A 19,311-nucleotide genomic window follows, 5' to 3' on the forward strand; every position below is an offset into this window, starting at 1 on the left:
GCCAGGGGCCATCCCCACCCCGCACCTACATTTTGCGATAGTTATAATTTTATAATATATTAGTTTTATTTTTTTCCTCCAAACCTCTCCAAAGTTCCCTTGGCATTCCACCTCATGAACTGCCCCCCCCCCCCCCCTAAATAGATCCGCCACTGGTACTTATTGTGTATAATAGTAATCTTTTGATGGTTATGTCACATTGTAAGTCTTTGGATCTGATCTGTTCTTAGTTCATGTTCTGTGTCGTCTGCAGCTGGATATGTAGTTCGTGCCAGCACAGTCGCGGTGTGTTTTGTCACATTCGATTCATTTACAGTGAAATTATTTTTTAATTGGTACCATACTCGCTAGACCCTAAAATCGATGGTTTCCCAACGGACTATCTTTGTAAAATTCTTAGTCGCCCTCCGCTAATAAAGTTTGACGCGGGCGACTGTTAATGTTCAACCCTGCTGAGGTCAGTCTTGCAGAATTACATATGTCATTGCGTTGGTTATATCGACACAACTATATATGTCGGCGGCCTATCGATGTCATAGCACGCCAAATCCCCAGTTACAGCTTTTTGTAAACAAAGGGACGTCAAACTGCGCACTAAAATGTACACAGAAATGTCTAGTTGTTGTTTTTGGGGTTGGTTGTGTTTATGTCTGTGGGGGTTTTTTTCTGGGGTTTTTTGTTGTTGTTGTTGTTGTGTGTTTTCTTTTTTATTCCAGCCTGTGCAGATGGATACTGGGGTGGATCCTGCAATAGATGTGGTCATTGTATTGATTCTTCCTGTAACAGAGATAATGGCAGTTGTACATGTCATGATGGGTGGGATCCACCAACATGTACCTGTAAGTTTTCGTTACGGTTACGTTAGTAGACTTATTAACAAAGGAATAATAAAATAAGAAGAGTTTATTTGCAAAACGCCAATTTCCAAATTTTGGGATTAACAATGAAGTTACACTGATGTTAGTAGTAGAGGGATGCAATACTGATGTTATACAACAATAATATTTCCATCAAAACGCGATATATGCCAGTTGAACAGGATACTGAAACTGCTTCGCGGGATAAAGGCGACTTCTTGTTGCAAGAGAACAACAATTATTTCCTGTATGGTTAAAAATATATTTTGTAGATATCAAATTGATACGTCTCACTTGGCGTTACGAGTTGAGTGATATAAATTAAGATCGATTATGGGTAATAAATAGGATATTTAACTCACTACCATTTCGTATTATATCTATGTCCTTGTGAAATGATTTTCATTCGGGACATAAACATGATACGAAATGCAAGCTTGTTTAATATGTTATAATTATTTCAGCCCTGCCTTTAACATGATAACCAATATTTGTTTCTTTGTTATTGCAGCCTGTGTCAGTGGACGATGGGGTCCGTCTTGTCGTTACAGATGTGGTCATTGTAGAGAATCTCCCTGTGACAAACAGACTGGAGTTTGCCAATGTAAAGCTGGTTGGGCCGAACCGAGATGTACACGTAAGTATGCATTACGGTTACGATGCTAAAGACATTTTGACAAAATAATAATAAAATATGGAGGTTAGTTGGATACATTAGTTAAGAAAATGTACTGGTAAATGGTCTATAATCGGTTAAAGCATCAATGCACGACACCTCCATGTGTGGTGTCGTTACATAAAATGGTTTTGTTACTTGTTGTCTTGGCTTAATATAGTCCAGATTAGGAAATAGTTCTTCATAAAAATAACAGAAAATTCTGATCTGCATTTTGAAATCTTTAACTTGATGGGTCACCGTTGTAGTACACAAATAACCCATTGGTTTGATGTTACTTGTAATATTTAGTACGAATTGACAATATCTATCCAATAACCGGATATACAATAACCAGTTATTTTATTTGCCCTGCAATCCAAGGAGAACAGTTTTAAAAAGTCATATTTGTTCCAGTGTTTGTATGCACATTTGAGTGTCATTAACCTTGCAAGACTTTTACAGTATGGCATTATATAAGAAACCTGTCATCACGCTATCTATATTTGTTTCACATTAAAAAAAAAACATTTCTAAACTCTAATTTATAAATTAATATAAAAGTTTTGTATCGTTATCATGACGTTATCTATGTTGTTGAATATGTAATCAGAAATGAACAGAAATATATTATAGAGATCATTATAAGAGCTTGTGTATTGTACTGATTTTATGAAAAAAGTGTCAGTATTGCCTGAGTGAGAGAAGGTTATATCTAGTTCAAATGTAATATAAATATTGAAATATTGCCTTCAATGGTCTGCTTACAACTGTATGTTTAATCATTGAATGAATGAATGAATGCATGAATGTTTAACGACACCCCAACACGAACATTACATCGGCTATTGCGTGTCATACTATGGTAAATGCCAAACTTAGTTTTATCAATGACGCAAGCATGTTAAGATACTCGATTATCAATTTTGTTGTTTATTGTTGACCTCGAATAAATAAGGCAATGTTCGAAATTAAATCTATAACGAATGATTAATGGTCAACGCATCAGTATTACATGCTAGTGATGAGGCATTGCAAAATGTATTTGGGAATAGCTTGCCACATTTTCGTTTGAAATAGACCACTTCGGAGTTCCGATTATTTCCGGTTTAGCGCAATGGATTCCGGGAGATGTCACGCGTCAATGTTTCCTACTGTAGACAGCGGGAATCGAGCAGGCCTATACCTCATTTACTTCATGTTTCAATTTAACCGGTCTCGGTGGCGTAGTGGTTACGCCATCGGTCTACAGGCTGATAGGTACTGGGTTCGGATCCCAGTCCAGGCATGGGATTTTTAATCCAGATACCGACTCCAAATCCTGCGTGAGAGCTCGGCAAGGCTCAATGGGTAGGTGTAAACCACTTGCACCGACCAGTGATCCATAACTGGTTCAACAAAGGACATGGTTTGTGCTATCCTGCCTGTGGGAAGCGCAAATAAAAGATCCCTTGCTGCTAATCGGAAAGAGTAGCCCATGTAGTGGCGACAGCGGGTTTCCTCTCAAAATCTGTGTGGTACTTAACCATATGTCTGACGCCATATAACAGTAAATTCAATGTGTTGAGTGCGTCGTTAAATAAAACACTTCTTTATTTCATGTTTCAATTTCTTTGTTTTTATATATAAAAACAAAACCACTGAGAAAATGTGCACCGACTGCACAGATATAATCAGCTATGGTGTTATAATTATTTTCTAGACAAAAAAATAAAATTCTAGAAAGTTCTGAAAAAAACCCCTCATCCCTGTATGAATTTGCCCTACTTCATTTATATAGTGACCGATGAGTGGATTGTTTTGTTATGTCTCACTTTACAGTTCAATATCGGGAAAAATTAGCATTGCAGATCACTGACATTTTGCACACACACAGACACACACGCACGCACACACACACACACACACACACACACAAACACCCTAAAAAAAAAAAAAACCCACATTGATTTATTAATCATCGGCTGTTGGATGTCATACATATGGTCATTTAGACACAGTCATAGAGAGGAAACCCGCTACATTTTTCCTAGTGCAGCAAGGAATCTTTATATATATATATATACACTTTTCCACAGACAGGAAACCACATACCATGTACGAGAAAAAATATCAATCAGTTGAATGGATCCACCGAGGTGGTTCGATCCCCTGAAACTAATTTATGCGTCAGAGACTAATCAGTTTCAGGTTAACCTATACGTCGTGGTTTTGTTTCGGTTTTTTGTTGTTGTTTTGTTATGTGTTGTTTTGTATGTTTTGTTTTTGTTGTTGTTGGGTTGTTGTTGTTGTTGTTTTGTTTGCTTTGTTTGTTTTTGTTTGTTTTTTGTTGTTGTTGTTGTTGTTTCTTTTGTTGTTTATGTTGCTTTTTTAGGGGGTGTGGGTTTTGCTAGGGGGTTCCATTCAATTTGTATGATATTGGCACATTGGTAACCACCCAGGAGCACCCAGTCGTATGTATTTACATTATTACCACACGTATATTGGTTAACAGTATGTGTTGTCAAAAATAGGTGGAATCCACAAGCCATATTCACGTATATAGAGTAGAACTAAAAACACATATACTGTGTGTGTGTGGGTGTGTGGTTGTGTGTGTGGGTGTGGGTGTGTGTGTGTGTGTGTGTGTGTGTGTGTGTGTGTGTGTGTGTGTGGATGTGGGTGTGTGTGGGTGTGTGTGTTTGTGTGTGGGTGTGGGTGTGTGTGTGTGGGTGTGTGGGTGTGTGGGTGTGTTTGTGTGTGTGTGTGTGTGTGTGTGTGTGGGTGTGTGTGTTTGTGTGTGTGTGTGTGTGTGTGTGGATGTGTGGGTGTGTGGGTGTGTGTGTTTGTGTGTGTGTGGGTGTGTGGGTGTGTGTGGGTGTGTGGATGTGTGTGTGTGTGTGTGTGTTTTGGGTGGGTGTGTCTGTGTGTGGGTGTGTCTGTGTGTGTGTGTGTAGTTGTGTGTGTGTGTGTGTGTGGGTGTGTAGTGTGTGTGTGTGTGTGTGTGTGTGTGTGTGTGTGTTTGTGTGTGTGTGTGTAGTTGTGTGTGTGGGTGTGTGTGTGTCCGTGCGTGTGTGTGTGTGTGGGTGTGTGGTTGTTTGTGTGTGTCCGTGTGTGCGTGCGTATGTGTGTATGTAGATTATTGGTATATAGTTTCGTGTATCAGTTTCAGTATCAAATGTATAACAATTAAAGACTTAACAATGAATGTTCTTGTTTTTTTACCAGATTGTAATAAGGGTGTCTGGGGTCCGTCTTGTAATAACAGCTGTCGTCATTGTCGACGCGGAGGGCGCTGCAACAGGACGACTGGTTATTGTCAGAGTACGTATCGCTTACAGTGAATGTGTTCTTCTTTTACAAATGCTGCCTTTGTATATATTATATTAAAGATCGTGTACAGACTGTATAAATCAACAAATATGATTTACATCAGAGCTATTATTATGAATGGATAGCTCTGATAGTTCTTGTAATAAACTATGCTTAGCGTGTTATTTATATTTCTTTATTTAGGGTTTCTTTTGTTAATTTACGCACATTTTATTTAAACAGCTAAATAACTTGCTATTCAGTTACAGAAATGTAAAACTGCAAACATTTTGAATAATTAATTAAATACCAACGTTGAATTAAGTCAACATTCCCGATTTCAGTAAAAAGCTGAAAATCCATATCATTCATTCATATAATACCGTTAGTATGCATATACTACCAGGCACTCCACAGTAACAGGCCTGTGGTCTTAAGCTTGCTTTCCATAAAATATGTAACGGACGCAGAACGAAAAAGATGCTCTGTGAGATACAGGTCTACAAAGCTGATTATAGGTCATAGCTTCTGTGATCCATCATAGACATCTGCGTCTGCGTTCCCGTAACGATAACGTCGGTCTTTGCCTTACCTGTGTGTGAAGGCGACATGTATGTCCCGTTGATGGGCTTTTCCGCATTTATTAACTGTTTGAAACTAACATTTGGTAATTCTGACACGTAGTCATCAGAGGAAATCCGCTACATTGTTCCTAAGGCAACAAGGATTTCTCATATACAACCTCCCACATACAGGAAAGCACATACCACGGACGTTGACCAATTGTAGTGCACTGGTTGGAACGAGAGAAAACCAATCAGTTGAATGGATCCACCGATTGGATCCTGCGACGCAAGATTCTTAAGCGAGCACTCAACCGACTGAGCTAAACCCGACTCTTGAAATTAACGTATGCGTCAAACAGTAATCAGTATAAGGTTAACCTATATTCACAGTGTAACCGATTTTTTTATTATTATTATTCCATTCGATGGTATTGCATATGTGTTAACCGTATGTGTTATCAAAATAACGAATGATGTTCTGACCAACGGGTGAATAGAAAATAAAAATAAACCTTTGAGCCACATATTGTTATTCGAAAGGCCTGGGGGATGGTGCTGTCCTACCTTTCTTATAGGCCTAATACTGTAACTGGTGAGTTTTCTTGTTTATGTGTGTATGTCTATGTGTGTCCAGGCTCGCAGGAACGATGTGGAGGGGGGAAGCACAGTCTTTAGTGTGTATTTATTGATTACAGTGAATGTGTTCCGCCTTTTCCAAATGTTGCCTTTTTATATTATAATATTGCAGGTCGTGTGCAGATAACGATTGTTCCGATAGTTCATGTAATACATTATGTTTAGCACTGTTATTTATGTTGCTTTGTTCAGGGGTTCCTTTGTCAGTTTCTTTTAAATACGCACATTTTATTTACACAGCTAATTAACATGGTATCCAGTTACATAAATGTAAATGTTATGAGTAATTAGTTAACATCAAATTAATGAATAATTAGTTAACTTAACATCAAATTAAGTCGAGATTCTTTATCTCAGTACAAAACTTAAAATACGTAACTACCTGTATGTTAAGGTGTAAATACCAAGCCTATTGTTTCTGGGTGGGGTTTTTTGTTGTTGTTTTGGTGTTTCTATTTTTGTGGAGTTTTTGTGTGCGTTTTTGTGCGTGTTTTGTTTTTGGGGGGTGTTGTGGGGGGTTTTGCGGGGATGGTTTGGGGGGATGTATTGACTTTTGATTTTTGATTTTTTTTTTTTTTTTTTTTTTTTAAGTAATTAAAACTTAATTGTAAGAGTGTCTTGTATTTTATCTCTGTTAGCATACATCACCAGCTCTCAAATTAGATGCTACTGGTATTTGACTAATCAAGGAATCAGTATGTGTCTTTTTCCATTTACACGAAACTTTTTTTGCCCTAGACTGTGTTTGTGGATACTGGAGTCAGTTCTGCAATATCAGCTGTGGCCATTGTACACACAATTACTGTGACAGACAGACTGGGAAGTGTCATCGGTGTGAGACTGGATGGGCTCTACCGAAATGTACAGGTAGGCATTTGTTACTAATACAGTGTATATGTATGGTAATTTCACTGCAAATATATATACTGGGGATTATTGCAGTATTTGATCAGGTGTAATCAACAGTGAGAATGTGTCCATATATTGCAGCTGTCCATAATTTTGTAATTTGAATTGTTGAAGCTGGGGGCAGAATGATAACAGGTGTTATTTCTCTGTCTCACTAGTGACACTTCACAGTTTGTTGGTATTTTAGTCCAAACTGTTCAAGAAAAACACTGAAGATGTACATACAGGGTTTTCGCACACACATACACACACACACACACATATATATATATATATATATATATATATATATATATATATATATATATATATATATATATATATATATATATATATATATATATATACATATATATATATATATACTCTCTCTTTATTTATTTTTTCTCTCTCTCTCTCTCTCTCTCTCTCTCTCTCTCTCTCTCTCTCTCTCTCTATATATATATATATATATATATATATATATATATATATATATATATATATATGTATATATTTCCATATCTCACACATACACAAAATAAAACCAAAATAAACATACACAAAACCATCATTTCTTTAATGAGGCTTCACCTCGAGAACAGTTTCTTAACGTCGGTCATAAAACGTTTCGAAAGTCTTCAGGATTATGTGAATGGATGTCACAACTGATGAAACAACATAAATCAACATAAAAAATACATGTCCTAGGTATCTTGGACGTTTATATATAGACATCGAAAGTCATGGTAGACGAAATAATGCTTGAAATTTTGAAAACGTCTTAAGTTATCTTTTTTTTAATCTTGTTTGGTTTGGAGATCAGTGTTTTAACACCACATACCGTTAAAATATATTAAAACATCTCTTGAACTCTGACAGTGATAGTAGTTTAACAAGATTATCCGCAACTGTTTAACTCTTTACTCTATAAAAAAATATCTCAAAATACCATGTCCTCGTATTGTATATTATCTCTGTCATTAACACTATCTCTCTCTATCTCTCTCTCTCTCTCTCTCTCTCTCTCTCTCTCTCTCTCTCTCTCTCTCTCTCTCTCTCTCTCTCTCTCTCCTATCCCACGTATGGCATCTGTGTAATGAATAATTAGATACTAAATACCTATATTTTAGCAGCAAGGGATCTTTTTTGTGTACCATCCCACAGACATGATTGTACATACTACGGCCTTTGTTACACCAGTTGTGAAGCACTGACTGGAACAAGAAATAGCCCAATGGGCCAACCGATAGGAATCGATCCTAGATCGATAGCGCATCAGTCGAGCACTGTACCACTGAGCTACGTCCCGCCCTTCACAAGAAGTATGTTATATGATAGGAGGGGTGCACATGGGGGTCATCCGCCCATCAGTCCTCATTTTGCCCCACTACTGTGTGCAAAAACATGTTGCCCCATTACAGGACCGTGTGTGCCTTTCACCCCCACCCCTGCTTACTGTGGCTGCCACCCCAATATAAGATCCCAGTGTTATATGAGATGCTACATGATATTGTATTTTGTCATTTTACAAACATTTGCGGCTCTGCAATATTACATGTAAATTTGCAAGTTGTTTTTTTTATCCCAGACTGCCGTGATGGATTATGGGGCAAGTCATGTAAAAGAAGATGTGGTCATTGTGTAGGATCTACGTGTGACAGACACACCGGAACCTGTCCGTGTCAGAGTGGATGGGCTTCTTCCAGATGTTAATAACCTCGATGGTCCCCGAATATTACGGGGCGTCATAGCATTATTTCTGCAAACGTGGCGGGTCGTAGCCCATTGGTAAAGCGCTCACCTGTGTGGTCAGTTTAGGATCGACCCCGTTTGGTAAAACCATTAGGCTATTTCTCGTTCTAGCCAGTGCACCGCGACTGGTGCATCAAAGGTCATGGCATGTGCTATCCTGTATCTGGGATGGTGCATATAAAAAATATCCCTTGCTAGTAATCGAAATATGTACCGAGTTTCTTCGAAGACTGTATGTCAAAATTGCCGAATGTTTGACATCCAATAGCCTATGATAAATACACCAATGTGCTCTAAGTGGTGTCGTTAAACAAACCAAAGTTTAAACTTTAAAATACTTATGATTCATTGCTTGAAATAGTAATCTATGTGCACATCCGTGTATACATTCAGACGGCTCTTTCACCAAATGTCTGACATCCAATAGCCGATAATTAATTAATCGATGTGCTCCAGTGGTGTCGTTAAACAAACCGAAGTTTAGACTTTAAAATACTTATGATTCATTGCTTGAAATAGTAATCTATATGCACATCCGTGTATGCATTCAGACGTCTCTTTTACCAAATGTCTGACATCCAATAGCCGATAATTAATTAATCGACGTGCTCCAGTGGTGTCGTTAAACAAACCAAAGTTTAAGATTTAAAATACTTATGATTCATTGCTTGAAATAGTAATCTATGTGCACATCCGTGTATGCATTCAGACGTCTCTTTTACCAAATGTCTGACATCCAATAGCCGATAATTAATTAATCGATGTGCTTCAGTGGTGTCGTTAAACAAAACAAACGTTCAGGTGGCTCTTAGTTTGCAGAAGCCGTAGAAAGGTTTTTAGTGCCTGTACAGTATTCCTCCTACACTTGGAGTTAGAACCATATATTGTGGTCAACATCATCTCCCCTCTGTGGACAAAACCCCTAACAGTGAACCATAGCTGCATACCGGCATGGCTATATCATAACGTCCTTGTAATCAATCTTGTGTAGAAATACGGTATTGAATATGCCAATGGAAAACTTATAATGGCTAAGTTTATAGAGATTATTACATGAGCTTGTGTGTCGAACTGATTTTACGAAACAAGAGTCAGGATTCTTGTAATGCCCGAGCGAGAGCGAGGGTAATACATGAATCCTGACATAAATTTTATAAAATCAGTACGAATCACACGCAAATGTAATAATTTCTTTATTATCCACATTATCCATAATAATTTTTTTACAAATAACAAGGAAAAAATTATGTCATTTTCGTAAGCAATTACACAGAGCTAAGACTGTAGAAGCCGCATTACGTTATATATTATGACGGCGCTTCCCAAAATGACCTCATTCAATTTGAACGTGACACAATTATTACACATATGTGTCATACTGGTTATATTTCCCTGAATATCTTGAATAATGTAATGTATTGACCCGGTTAATAATAGTATGCAAATTTAAAGTTATATGCAAATTTGCAAGGTCTCTAGTTGTGGTCAATGGGTCATTTGTTACCTGAGCGTAACGTTTTCATAAGATTTTGTTACAATGCACGACGCCAAACTAATTTGTGCCAATCGTGATGATGTTATATTACCGAATGAGGCGACTTTAATATTGTAATTTACTAAATATCGAATGAAAATTTTATTTTAGAAGTGTTATAAGATAAATAGAATTCGCTACTCGTGTGTTTTAATATGCAAAATATCAACCTCGTCTAGTCAATCGGTATTTGTCTCGGCAGAGCCTCAACAAATACTGATTAACGTAGACTCAGTATATATTTTCCATATTGAAAAACGCTTGTAGCATAAGGTTACAAATAGGTAGGATGCGTTTCTTTTTAAATGTTGACATATTATTTTGTTTCGATTTGGTTTTCTCGTCTTTTTTTGTTTCTTCTTCTTCTTCTTCTTCTTCTTCTTCTTCATATTTTGTCCTTTTAACAACTATTTCTTACAAAAATTTAATATTATATTTTGCAAAGAATGCAGCACAGGAAAATTCGGTGACGAGTGCAAGCAAACATGTGCGAACTGCAAAGGTTCGAACTGCCATCATGTGAATGGGACATGCGTTGATGGGTGCATTGCTGGGTATACCAAACCCGATATTGGATGTGTAGAAAAACGTATGTATATACTATGTATAAAACATGTATATGATTTATTGTTATTTTTATTTTACAAAAGCTAAAAGGAAACACGAAATTTGGGTGTACTTGATTGGTATAATTCATGTTTCAATTTGTTTATTGTCATGGAGTTACAAAACAAGCTACCATATATTAAATCGAAACGTGGCTGTTAGGTATTATTTTGTGTTAATGTTTTGGACAAGATATACAATAATAACATTTTATTAATATTGTGTTTGGTATGCTATTATGATGATGATCTTAAAATATCGATCATTAACGTTTTGTCGGGAAATAGCCATCAGGGACTGCAGAATATTTTTAGGGGTGGTTAGCAATGTAAAAAGAGGTGACGCATATCGTACTCCAAAGTAAAACTAACACCCAGCCGACCAACATATTACTTCGTCCTCACTACAAAGAAATTAATTAATTACAAGTATATTTATACTTTATATACTGGACTTCAGGGACGTTACAGTTCAGGAGAAGTGGGCGTACGCACAGCACCATCACTGTTGCCGAAAGCAGTGCACAATTGCTCAAAATATAATTTAAAAATAGAATTGCAAAATTGTGCAAAATAGTGCAAAAAGTAGTACAAAATTGAAATACATGCAGTATGAACATCAATTTGTTAAGTCATATGATTTCACATGAACCAATCCAAATGTTTATAACAAAAGAGTATTTACATATTGGAATTATTGTGTAATATTGTGTTTTTGTAGTTGTAGAGTACAGCTCTTTTGGGCTGGCCGCTGGTGGAGTTGCCGCTGTTGTTGTTTTGGTTGTTATCGTCGTGGCCATAGTCATCACATGGAAGAGGTATAGAGGTGGTGATGAAATTGCACTTTTACTTTTTATAGACTGTCCAAAAATAAATGTACCAGTTAAAGGGACATTCCTGTGTTTGCTGCAATTTGTAAGATGTTATCAACTAACAGAGACTTTTTAACGATTGTAATTACATATCAAATATACTTTTCTGCATAAAATATTAGTGGCTGTATATTAAACGTGATTCTGATCGTTCTACTATTTGTATTAAGTTAAATTTCATTTTATTTCTTAAAATAAAGTGTTTTCGTACGTACGACATTATTAATTTTGAAGACAAAATCCAGTTTGGGCTTCTTATAAATATTAAGACGACCAGAAACACATTGAATATACAGACACTGATATTCTAAACAAGAAAATATATTTAATATGTAAGTTTAATTGTAGAAATTGTTTATTAGTCGGAAACATATTACAATGCAGCAAAGTCAGTAATGTCCCTTTAAGGCCATAATTGATCCATTGCTGGCTTGGGGGGTGGGGGGGACTTTTGTTCTGTCGTGTCAATGGGAAATATAAGGTGGTGTCTAGCTCAGTCGGAAGAGCCCTCTTATGATCAAACCACCTCAGTTGATCCATTGCCTGGTTGTGCATGTGGCTGCCAATGGATAAATGTAGCGGGTTTTCTCTAAGACTAGCCTATGAGTAATAAAGCAATGCATTCTAGTGGTGTCGTTAAACAAAACACTTTTAGCCTATGGGAAAATGCATATATGTTTTCTCGGTTGATGTAGCTCACGTGACAACAAAGGGTCTCTCTCTCTCTCTCTCTCTCTCTCTCTCTCTCTCTCTCTCTCTCTCTCTCTCTCTCTCTCTCTCTCTCTCTCTCTCTCTCTCTCTCCCAAATAATGAATGACTGTTAACTCGCTATGTTGTAAATCTAAAAACAAAAATCCTTTTCTTTGTTATAATTATTCTGTTTTAATTCATCTTTATCGTCTTGCTTAGCAATGCATACGTTTTACATTAGCAGCAACTGGAGAGGGGAGAAAACATTGTGTTAATTTGTCTTTTAACTGGGGTAATGCATGCATTGTTATACTACTCCGTCAGTCTGGGATTGATCCTTATCCGTGGGCCCATTGGGCTATTTTTCGTTCCAGACAGTGCACCAAGACTGGTATATATCAAATACCTTGGTACTTGGTATGCGATATGCTGTCTGTGGATCATGTATATTAAAGAGCCCTTACTACTAACAGAAACAGGTAGTGGAATATTAGTGTTACTCAGTAACTTTTTGTAATGTAGAAACGTGGATTATGGACTTTTACGAATGTCGATTTTCTTTTCCAGACGACCAAGGAAACTCAGGACTGTTAAAGATGACGTCACTGATTTAAGATTTACATCTCCTCCAGATAGAGGTTAGGACAATTAACCACAGTTCAAATAAGTTTAGAACTATGATCAGTTGGATACTGGAAGGGGTGCTAAGACCAGAATGAATTGCGTCTTTGGCACCAGTGTAACGATACTTCGTTAGCTGCATACTGTAATAAACATAGTCAAAACTGACTATTGGGGGGAGGGCACAGGAAAGATAATTAGGCACTATAGTATAAGAGCTTAGTCTACTCCAGCAAGTAGTAATACTCTTGCAAGACAAAACTGGCCTTTAAAAAAGTACGTTTTCATATGTATCGCACCCTCCCCTCCCCCCACCCCTCACTTGCTATGTATTACCCTGTAAATATCCATGCATTGTACATGTACACACGCATCTTATTCCAACTGTGCTCTACTGACTGGGAAGAGAAGCTCCTTAACAATATTTAAAACATAGCATTATCATAGCATTGTTTCTAATACCAAAGGCTGTGGTATGTGTTATTGTCTGTGGGATAGTGCATAATAAAGATTCCTTGCTACTAATGGAAACATTTAGCGGGTTTCCTCTCTAGGACTATATGTCAAAATTTACCAAATGTTTGACATCCAATAGCCAATGAATAACAAATCAATGTGCTCTAGATACAGGTGTGATCTATTAGCTACAGTTCAAATAATGTTAGGAGCTATGATCCATCGTTCTCTGGAGAAGAAAACAAACTGTTTAACTTTTCTAACCACTATTACCACCGGGTTTTTTATATTGTCGGTACAGGTACGGATAACGACGAAGAGAGTTTAAGCGACGACGATTTGTTACAGATGCAAGTCTACATCAGTTCCAAGACGGAGGATGAAAACATATATGCAAATATTGGACAGAACAAGATCGACGTGACTAACCTGCATTCGTTCATTCAGGGCAAGACGGAGAAGGAATTTAAGGAAGAGTATGGGGTAAGGAACAGTTCAGAAGAGACAATATTGGACTGTGTGAACAGTTTGCACAAGTCTGGTGGGTTTCTCAACGGTTTGGTGGGGTGGGGTTTTTGTAGGGTTTGTTTAATGGTTTGTTAGGAATTTTGAGTATGTGGTGGCAATATTCATGAAGGATGCCACAGATGAGAAAGAATATGCTCACATTTCGCAAACACCTCATATCATCACTGTTTTGGAATGCCATCATAGCTACATTTATGTTAGCTCTGTCGTGTACTAGTTTCGATTTTGTAAACTAAACTACGGGTGGCAGTAACTTTTAAGCGGTACAGGAAGGAGGCATTGTCTAGTAAAAAATGCCCTCTTACAGATGAGGCACAAAACAGATATCCATGGAATCAACTACTATTTTGCCAAATACCTATTCGACGCTGTATTGGGCAGAGATACGGTCTTGATCGTGGATAATGGTTGTGTCGATCAGATTTGATACAGTTCAAGTTTAGTCTTTCTATTTATGGCATTGGTAACCGTGTCTACGTGTTCATGCGTAGTGAATATATTATGCATGATTTCAAACATGCATAATTTAATTTCCTTCTGTAGGTAGTAAAGACGTAAGTGTCGGGTGTACTATTTGTAGTGAAGTGAACTATAATGATGTATTTCTCTTTGTAGTTGTTTTGGATACGAATATAAATAACTCGATGGGTTTGTTTTTCTCTTGTTTATGTGTGTGTGTGTGTTTGTTTGTTTTGTTCTTTGGTTTTTGTTTTGTTTGTTTTTGTTTTTGTTTTTTTTGGGGGGTAAGTTTGTTTTGTTTTGGGGTTGTTGTTTTTTTTTGGAGGGTAAGGCAAAATTACAAATAGAAATGCATCAAAAGAAAATATATTTGATAAAAATATATATCGACACTGTTTCTTTGTTTTAGTTGCTGCCGTCTGGACTACAGGCTTCTCATGATATTGGGAAGAAACCATACAACAAAATTAAAAATAGATTCGTGGCCATCTTTCCTTGTACGTATTATCCTGTAACTAAAGTTTGTTTTCTTTAAAGACATTATTAGACCACATTGCATCAACTACTGGATTTTCTTTTTAATTGAAAACATATTTTATTGTACAAAGAACAAGTTTGACAAAATTACAAATATAAATGATTATTGGATGTCAAACATTTGGTAATTTTGACATACAGTCGGTCGCTCCCAGATGGTGGGCCCGCTGTGCTATTTCTTCTTCCAGCTTGTGCATCACGAATGGTATATCAAAGGCCATATGTGTTATTTACTCTCTGGGATGGTGCATATAAAAGCTAATTTGCTACTAATCTCAGGGTTTTATGTTGGGGGGGGGGGGGGGGGGGGAGGCCCACACTGTAAGTATGTATGATTTTATCAAATTTAATACAGTAGAAAAAAGAAAAAAAGGTCGGATTGGGGGGATTAACCCCCCCCCCCCCCCCCACACACACACACACCTCGCTACAACATTGCTTCTAATGGAAAAATGTACCGGGTTTCCTCTGTAAGATTATATGTCAAAATTACCAACTGTTTGACACCCAGTTGCCGATTATAAATACATAAATGTGTTCATAAATTATTTGAGTCCATGGTTGTCCCGATTCTTTTATACGGATGTGAAATATGGGGCCATGAAAATATTGATATTATTGAAGCTATTCATATTAAATTTTTAAAACACATCCTACCAGTAAGGAAAGGAACCCCACTATTCATGATATACGGTGAACTTGGAAGAAAACCCCTTAAATTAATTATCCAAGAAAGGATGATAAGTATCTGGGCCCGAATTGTTTCTGGAAAACAAACAAAAACATCCTTCTTATTGTATAAACTAATGTTACACGACTCTAACATGTCTGGATATAATTATAAGTGGATAAAACACGTGGAAAATATATTTAACCAACTAGGTATGACCAGTATTTGGATGTCACAAAACTTTTCATCTATACCACTACTTATTCATCACGTTAAATTAAGACAAAACGATCAGTACCTACAACAATGGAATAGCGACATAGCTTCATCATCAAGGGGTAAAATGTACACCACACATTAGAAAAATATATTATAAAATTACCACAAATATCCTGGACTACGTTACTAAAATTTAGAACATCAAACCATTACTTACCAATCGAAACAGGACGATGGAACAACACCCCAGTAGAAAGCAGACTATGTACACTATGTAACAAAAATGACATCGGAGACGAATTTCACTATCTACTTACATGCTCTTTCTTTAATAACTCCCGAAAAAAATTGTTAAAGCCATATTATTATAACAAACCCAATATGCTGAAATTTAAACAACTAATGACAAATGACAAAATAAGTCTTCTAAAAAAAGTTGTGCAAATTAATAAAAGAAATTACGGATAAATTCGGTAAACCTTAAAAAGAATTGTCTTCCAAGCTTATGCTGTCTTATTCCGACTACTACTATCCGTGTTTGCATATATATATATATAGATAAATAGATAGATTATTACTATTAGAAATATATTTCATTTTGTATTATTATTATTATTAGAAATTTTTGTTTTGATATTGTACATGTACATTTTCTCCTGTAAACCCCATCTAATCACTGTCATATAATTATTGTTAATGTACCTCATATGCCGCTGAATAGCGGCCTGAGTGAAATAAAGTTCTGTTCTGTTCTGTTCTGTTCTGGTGTCGTTGAACAAAACACACTTTGTGTTCTTTTAATTTCATTTCCATGTATAATTTGCTATTTTTGTACACGGGTGATGGCTCTGCATATTTACTTTATTGTGAACTAGTGTGTGCGGAGTAGTCAGGTGAACGAACATGTTCAACTGATTATTTGTATTAAGCACCCACGTTGTTATTAAATGTGCTGACTATTTATTTTCTCAAAACACCAACCAGTTTATGGCCTGTATTTAGCAATCATTTGTTTAACGCCCACTGTACTATTCTGTACAAATCCTCTATAAATGTGTATATGAGTGTACTTCCTTTAAATATACATAGTTTGCCACACAATAGCTGATGTATGTTGGAGTGTCGTTAAACATCTATTCTGTTCTATTCTATTTTGTATTTGGACAGTTCTTTACACTGTTTTTATTTAACTCTTGAATGTTTACATTGATGTTGATCACCATTTAAGTTTGTTGCATTTACCATAGCATGACACCCAATAGCCGATGTATGTTTCGTGCTGGGGTGTCGTTAAACATTCATACATTCATTCCTTTAACTAGATGACCTATATTAAGCAGCAACGTACTCTGATACTCACTGAACCAGTTGCTGAATACTGATTTCATTTGCACTTTGTATTTCACAGACGATCATTCTCGAGTTCAGCTTGAATTAACCTCGAAAGGCAAGTCATCAGATTACATCAATGCCAACTACATAGACGTAAGAATTCAACACACTACTACAGTTTAAGCATTTCCATCACGAAAGGGTCATCAAGGCAACTTATATTTTACAAAGTTTTCTCGGACAAAAGTGTTTTTACCATTTACAATCAATAATTTGCTGGCCATCAAAATACCGCTTAAAAGAAGGGACAATTAAGGCATTTGGCATGGTATGCATAGTCAACGATATAAAATGCACATTATTGCTTAATATCAACATGTATAATCGTATAGTTAATTAATAAAACAGTTAAATGTGACGGCTATTATATATAACGGGCGCAGCCATTTTCTACCATCCCAGTGAATACGCCCTCTGGCGAGCTGGTGGTTACGTAATACCTAACGTGTCACGTCAGGAATTAGTCTTCGAACTGACGAAACAAATAATATACCTGATTTTTGCGGATGCATCGCAATGTTCTGTAATAATATCCATCCCAGTAAGCCAGGAACAAGTATAATTTTCAATACAAAATAAACCACCATTGTTAAAGTGTTGAAATAATAATCGGAGTATTTTCTTGGCTAATTGATCTTTACTTTCCGTGGCCTGTACCTGTGGTTCCTGATTGGCAGGTGTATATTTAGACGGTCTCCAGACACTGTGTCTAGACACACTAAAAAGACGTGCCTCTTTTATTAAGATCACAGGGTATTGTGTGATAACCGCGCAGACACCCTTCAAATCGTAATGGACATTATCAGCCGTCCTGCTTTATTACTGTAAGTAATTCTGTAAAACCCTTGATTAAGTAGACTTTCCCATTTAAAATCACAAAACTGACCAATTGCGTAGTCCCAAAGAAAAGAAAATTATCACTTCGGTATCGTGAGTGTTCGTTTTTGTTCGAACATACCCTACCAATAGGCCTAATAATATGCATTGTTTCTTTAGATTTTTTAAAAGAGAAAAATACTGTAACTCCATTTCGTTCTATTGATGCAAATTGAAATATATTTAGTTAAATAGTTTAATACACTATCAAGTCATTTATGTTGTTTTACAAGTCAGGTTGGTGAAAGCGAAGCGCCTTGTCGTAAACTAGAGCGTTTGTTTACATTAACTCTAAAATTACGCGTTTTTCATTTGTGTAAATGTCAGTATGTGTTGGTGATCCGGGTATGCATCTTTCCAACACATAAGGCTCTTGTTTGAATTGACCCTCCCTTTAATAACTCGTGGTGGTGGGCGGTAGTCGACATATGATGGGTCATGAATTACACAAAGAAGTTCAACGTTTCTAGGGACAGTATTGGCGAATTGTGTCCATGATTTATACTAAAATGATACGTTGACAAAATCTTTTATTTGTTCACGTTTTTCTAAATTTGTTGTGTTTTTGGTATTGTTTTGGAAGTGTTTAGACAGGTCGGGTTTGTTTTTTTTTTTTTTTTTGTGGGTTTTTTTTTTTTTTTTTTGGGGGGGGGGGGGGGTGTTGTTGGGGTTTTTTGGGGGGGGGTCGGAAGGGGGTTGGGTTTTTTGTAGGATTGTTGTTTGTTGTTGTTTTTTAGGGTTCTTTTAGTTTTATTTTGTTTTGATTTTAGGGTGTGTGGGGTTTTTGGCATTACATTAGATTTAGATATAAAATTTGTGGTGAGAAAGACAAACAACCACATACCAAGAAGAGTCTACTTAGCTAGAATCATCAACCATAACTGCGGTAGACTATCATCAATGTCAATCAATTATTATCATCAACGTCTACTATACCAAGAATACAGTTACGTAATATTTTAACATATCTTCAGAAACCTCAAAATCATTGGTAAAACTGATTTACTTTCAGGGATACAAGAAGGAAAAGGCATTTATTGCAACACAAGGTAAGATACAAATAACACACACTGAATGCTAAAACAACCTTTGTTATATTGGTTCTAGACATATATAAGCAAACTTTCATCATTTATTTGTCATGTCTTCTAATTTTTAAAACATTAATGTTTACAGCCAAACGAATAACAAAACAATATGTTTA

At 36.4% G+C, this 19,311-nt stretch overlaps 2 protein-coding genes across 2 annotated transcripts; both read left to right on the plus strand.

Annotated features, from left to right (window-relative positions):
* Window positions 1–742: 742 nt before the first annotated feature.
* LOC121392121 lies at window positions 743–10,763 on the plus strand. Its single transcript, XM_041523483.1, has 6 exons — window positions 743–839; window positions 1,369–1,494; window positions 4,720–4,815; window positions 6,744–6,872; window positions 8,485–8,684; window positions 10,628–10,763. The coding sequence occupies exons 1-5, from the start codon at window positions 792–794 to the stop codon at window positions 8,539–8,541; spliced, it is 456 nt and encodes a 151-aa protein (XP_041379417.1). The 5' UTR covers window positions 743–791; the 3' UTR covers window positions 8,542–8,684; window positions 10,628–10,763.
* LOC121392120 (receptor-type tyrosine-protein phosphatase F-like) lies at window positions 10,186–19,156 on the plus strand (the record flags this gene model as incomplete). The annotated part of the gene is made up of 8 exons (XM_041523482.1): window positions 10,186–10,216; window positions 10,628–10,771; window positions 11,509–11,605; window positions 12,917–12,987; window positions 13,728–13,909; window positions 14,823–14,910; window positions 17,248–17,324; window positions 19,120–19,156. Coding segments are annotated over exons 1-8 (727 nt in total), but the record flags the coding sequence as incomplete, so codon positions are not given.
* Between the last annotated feature and the right edge of the window lie 155 nt (window positions 19,157–19,311).

The sequence above is a fragment of the Gigantopelta aegis genome, unplaced genomic scaffold, assembly GCF_016097555.1.
Source record: "Gigantopelta aegis isolate Gae_Host unplaced genomic scaffold, Gae_host_genome ctg3394_pilon_pilon, whole genome shotgun sequence".
NCBI lineage: Eukaryota > Metazoa > Mollusca > Gastropoda > Neomphalida > Peltospiridae > Gigantopelta > Gigantopelta aegis.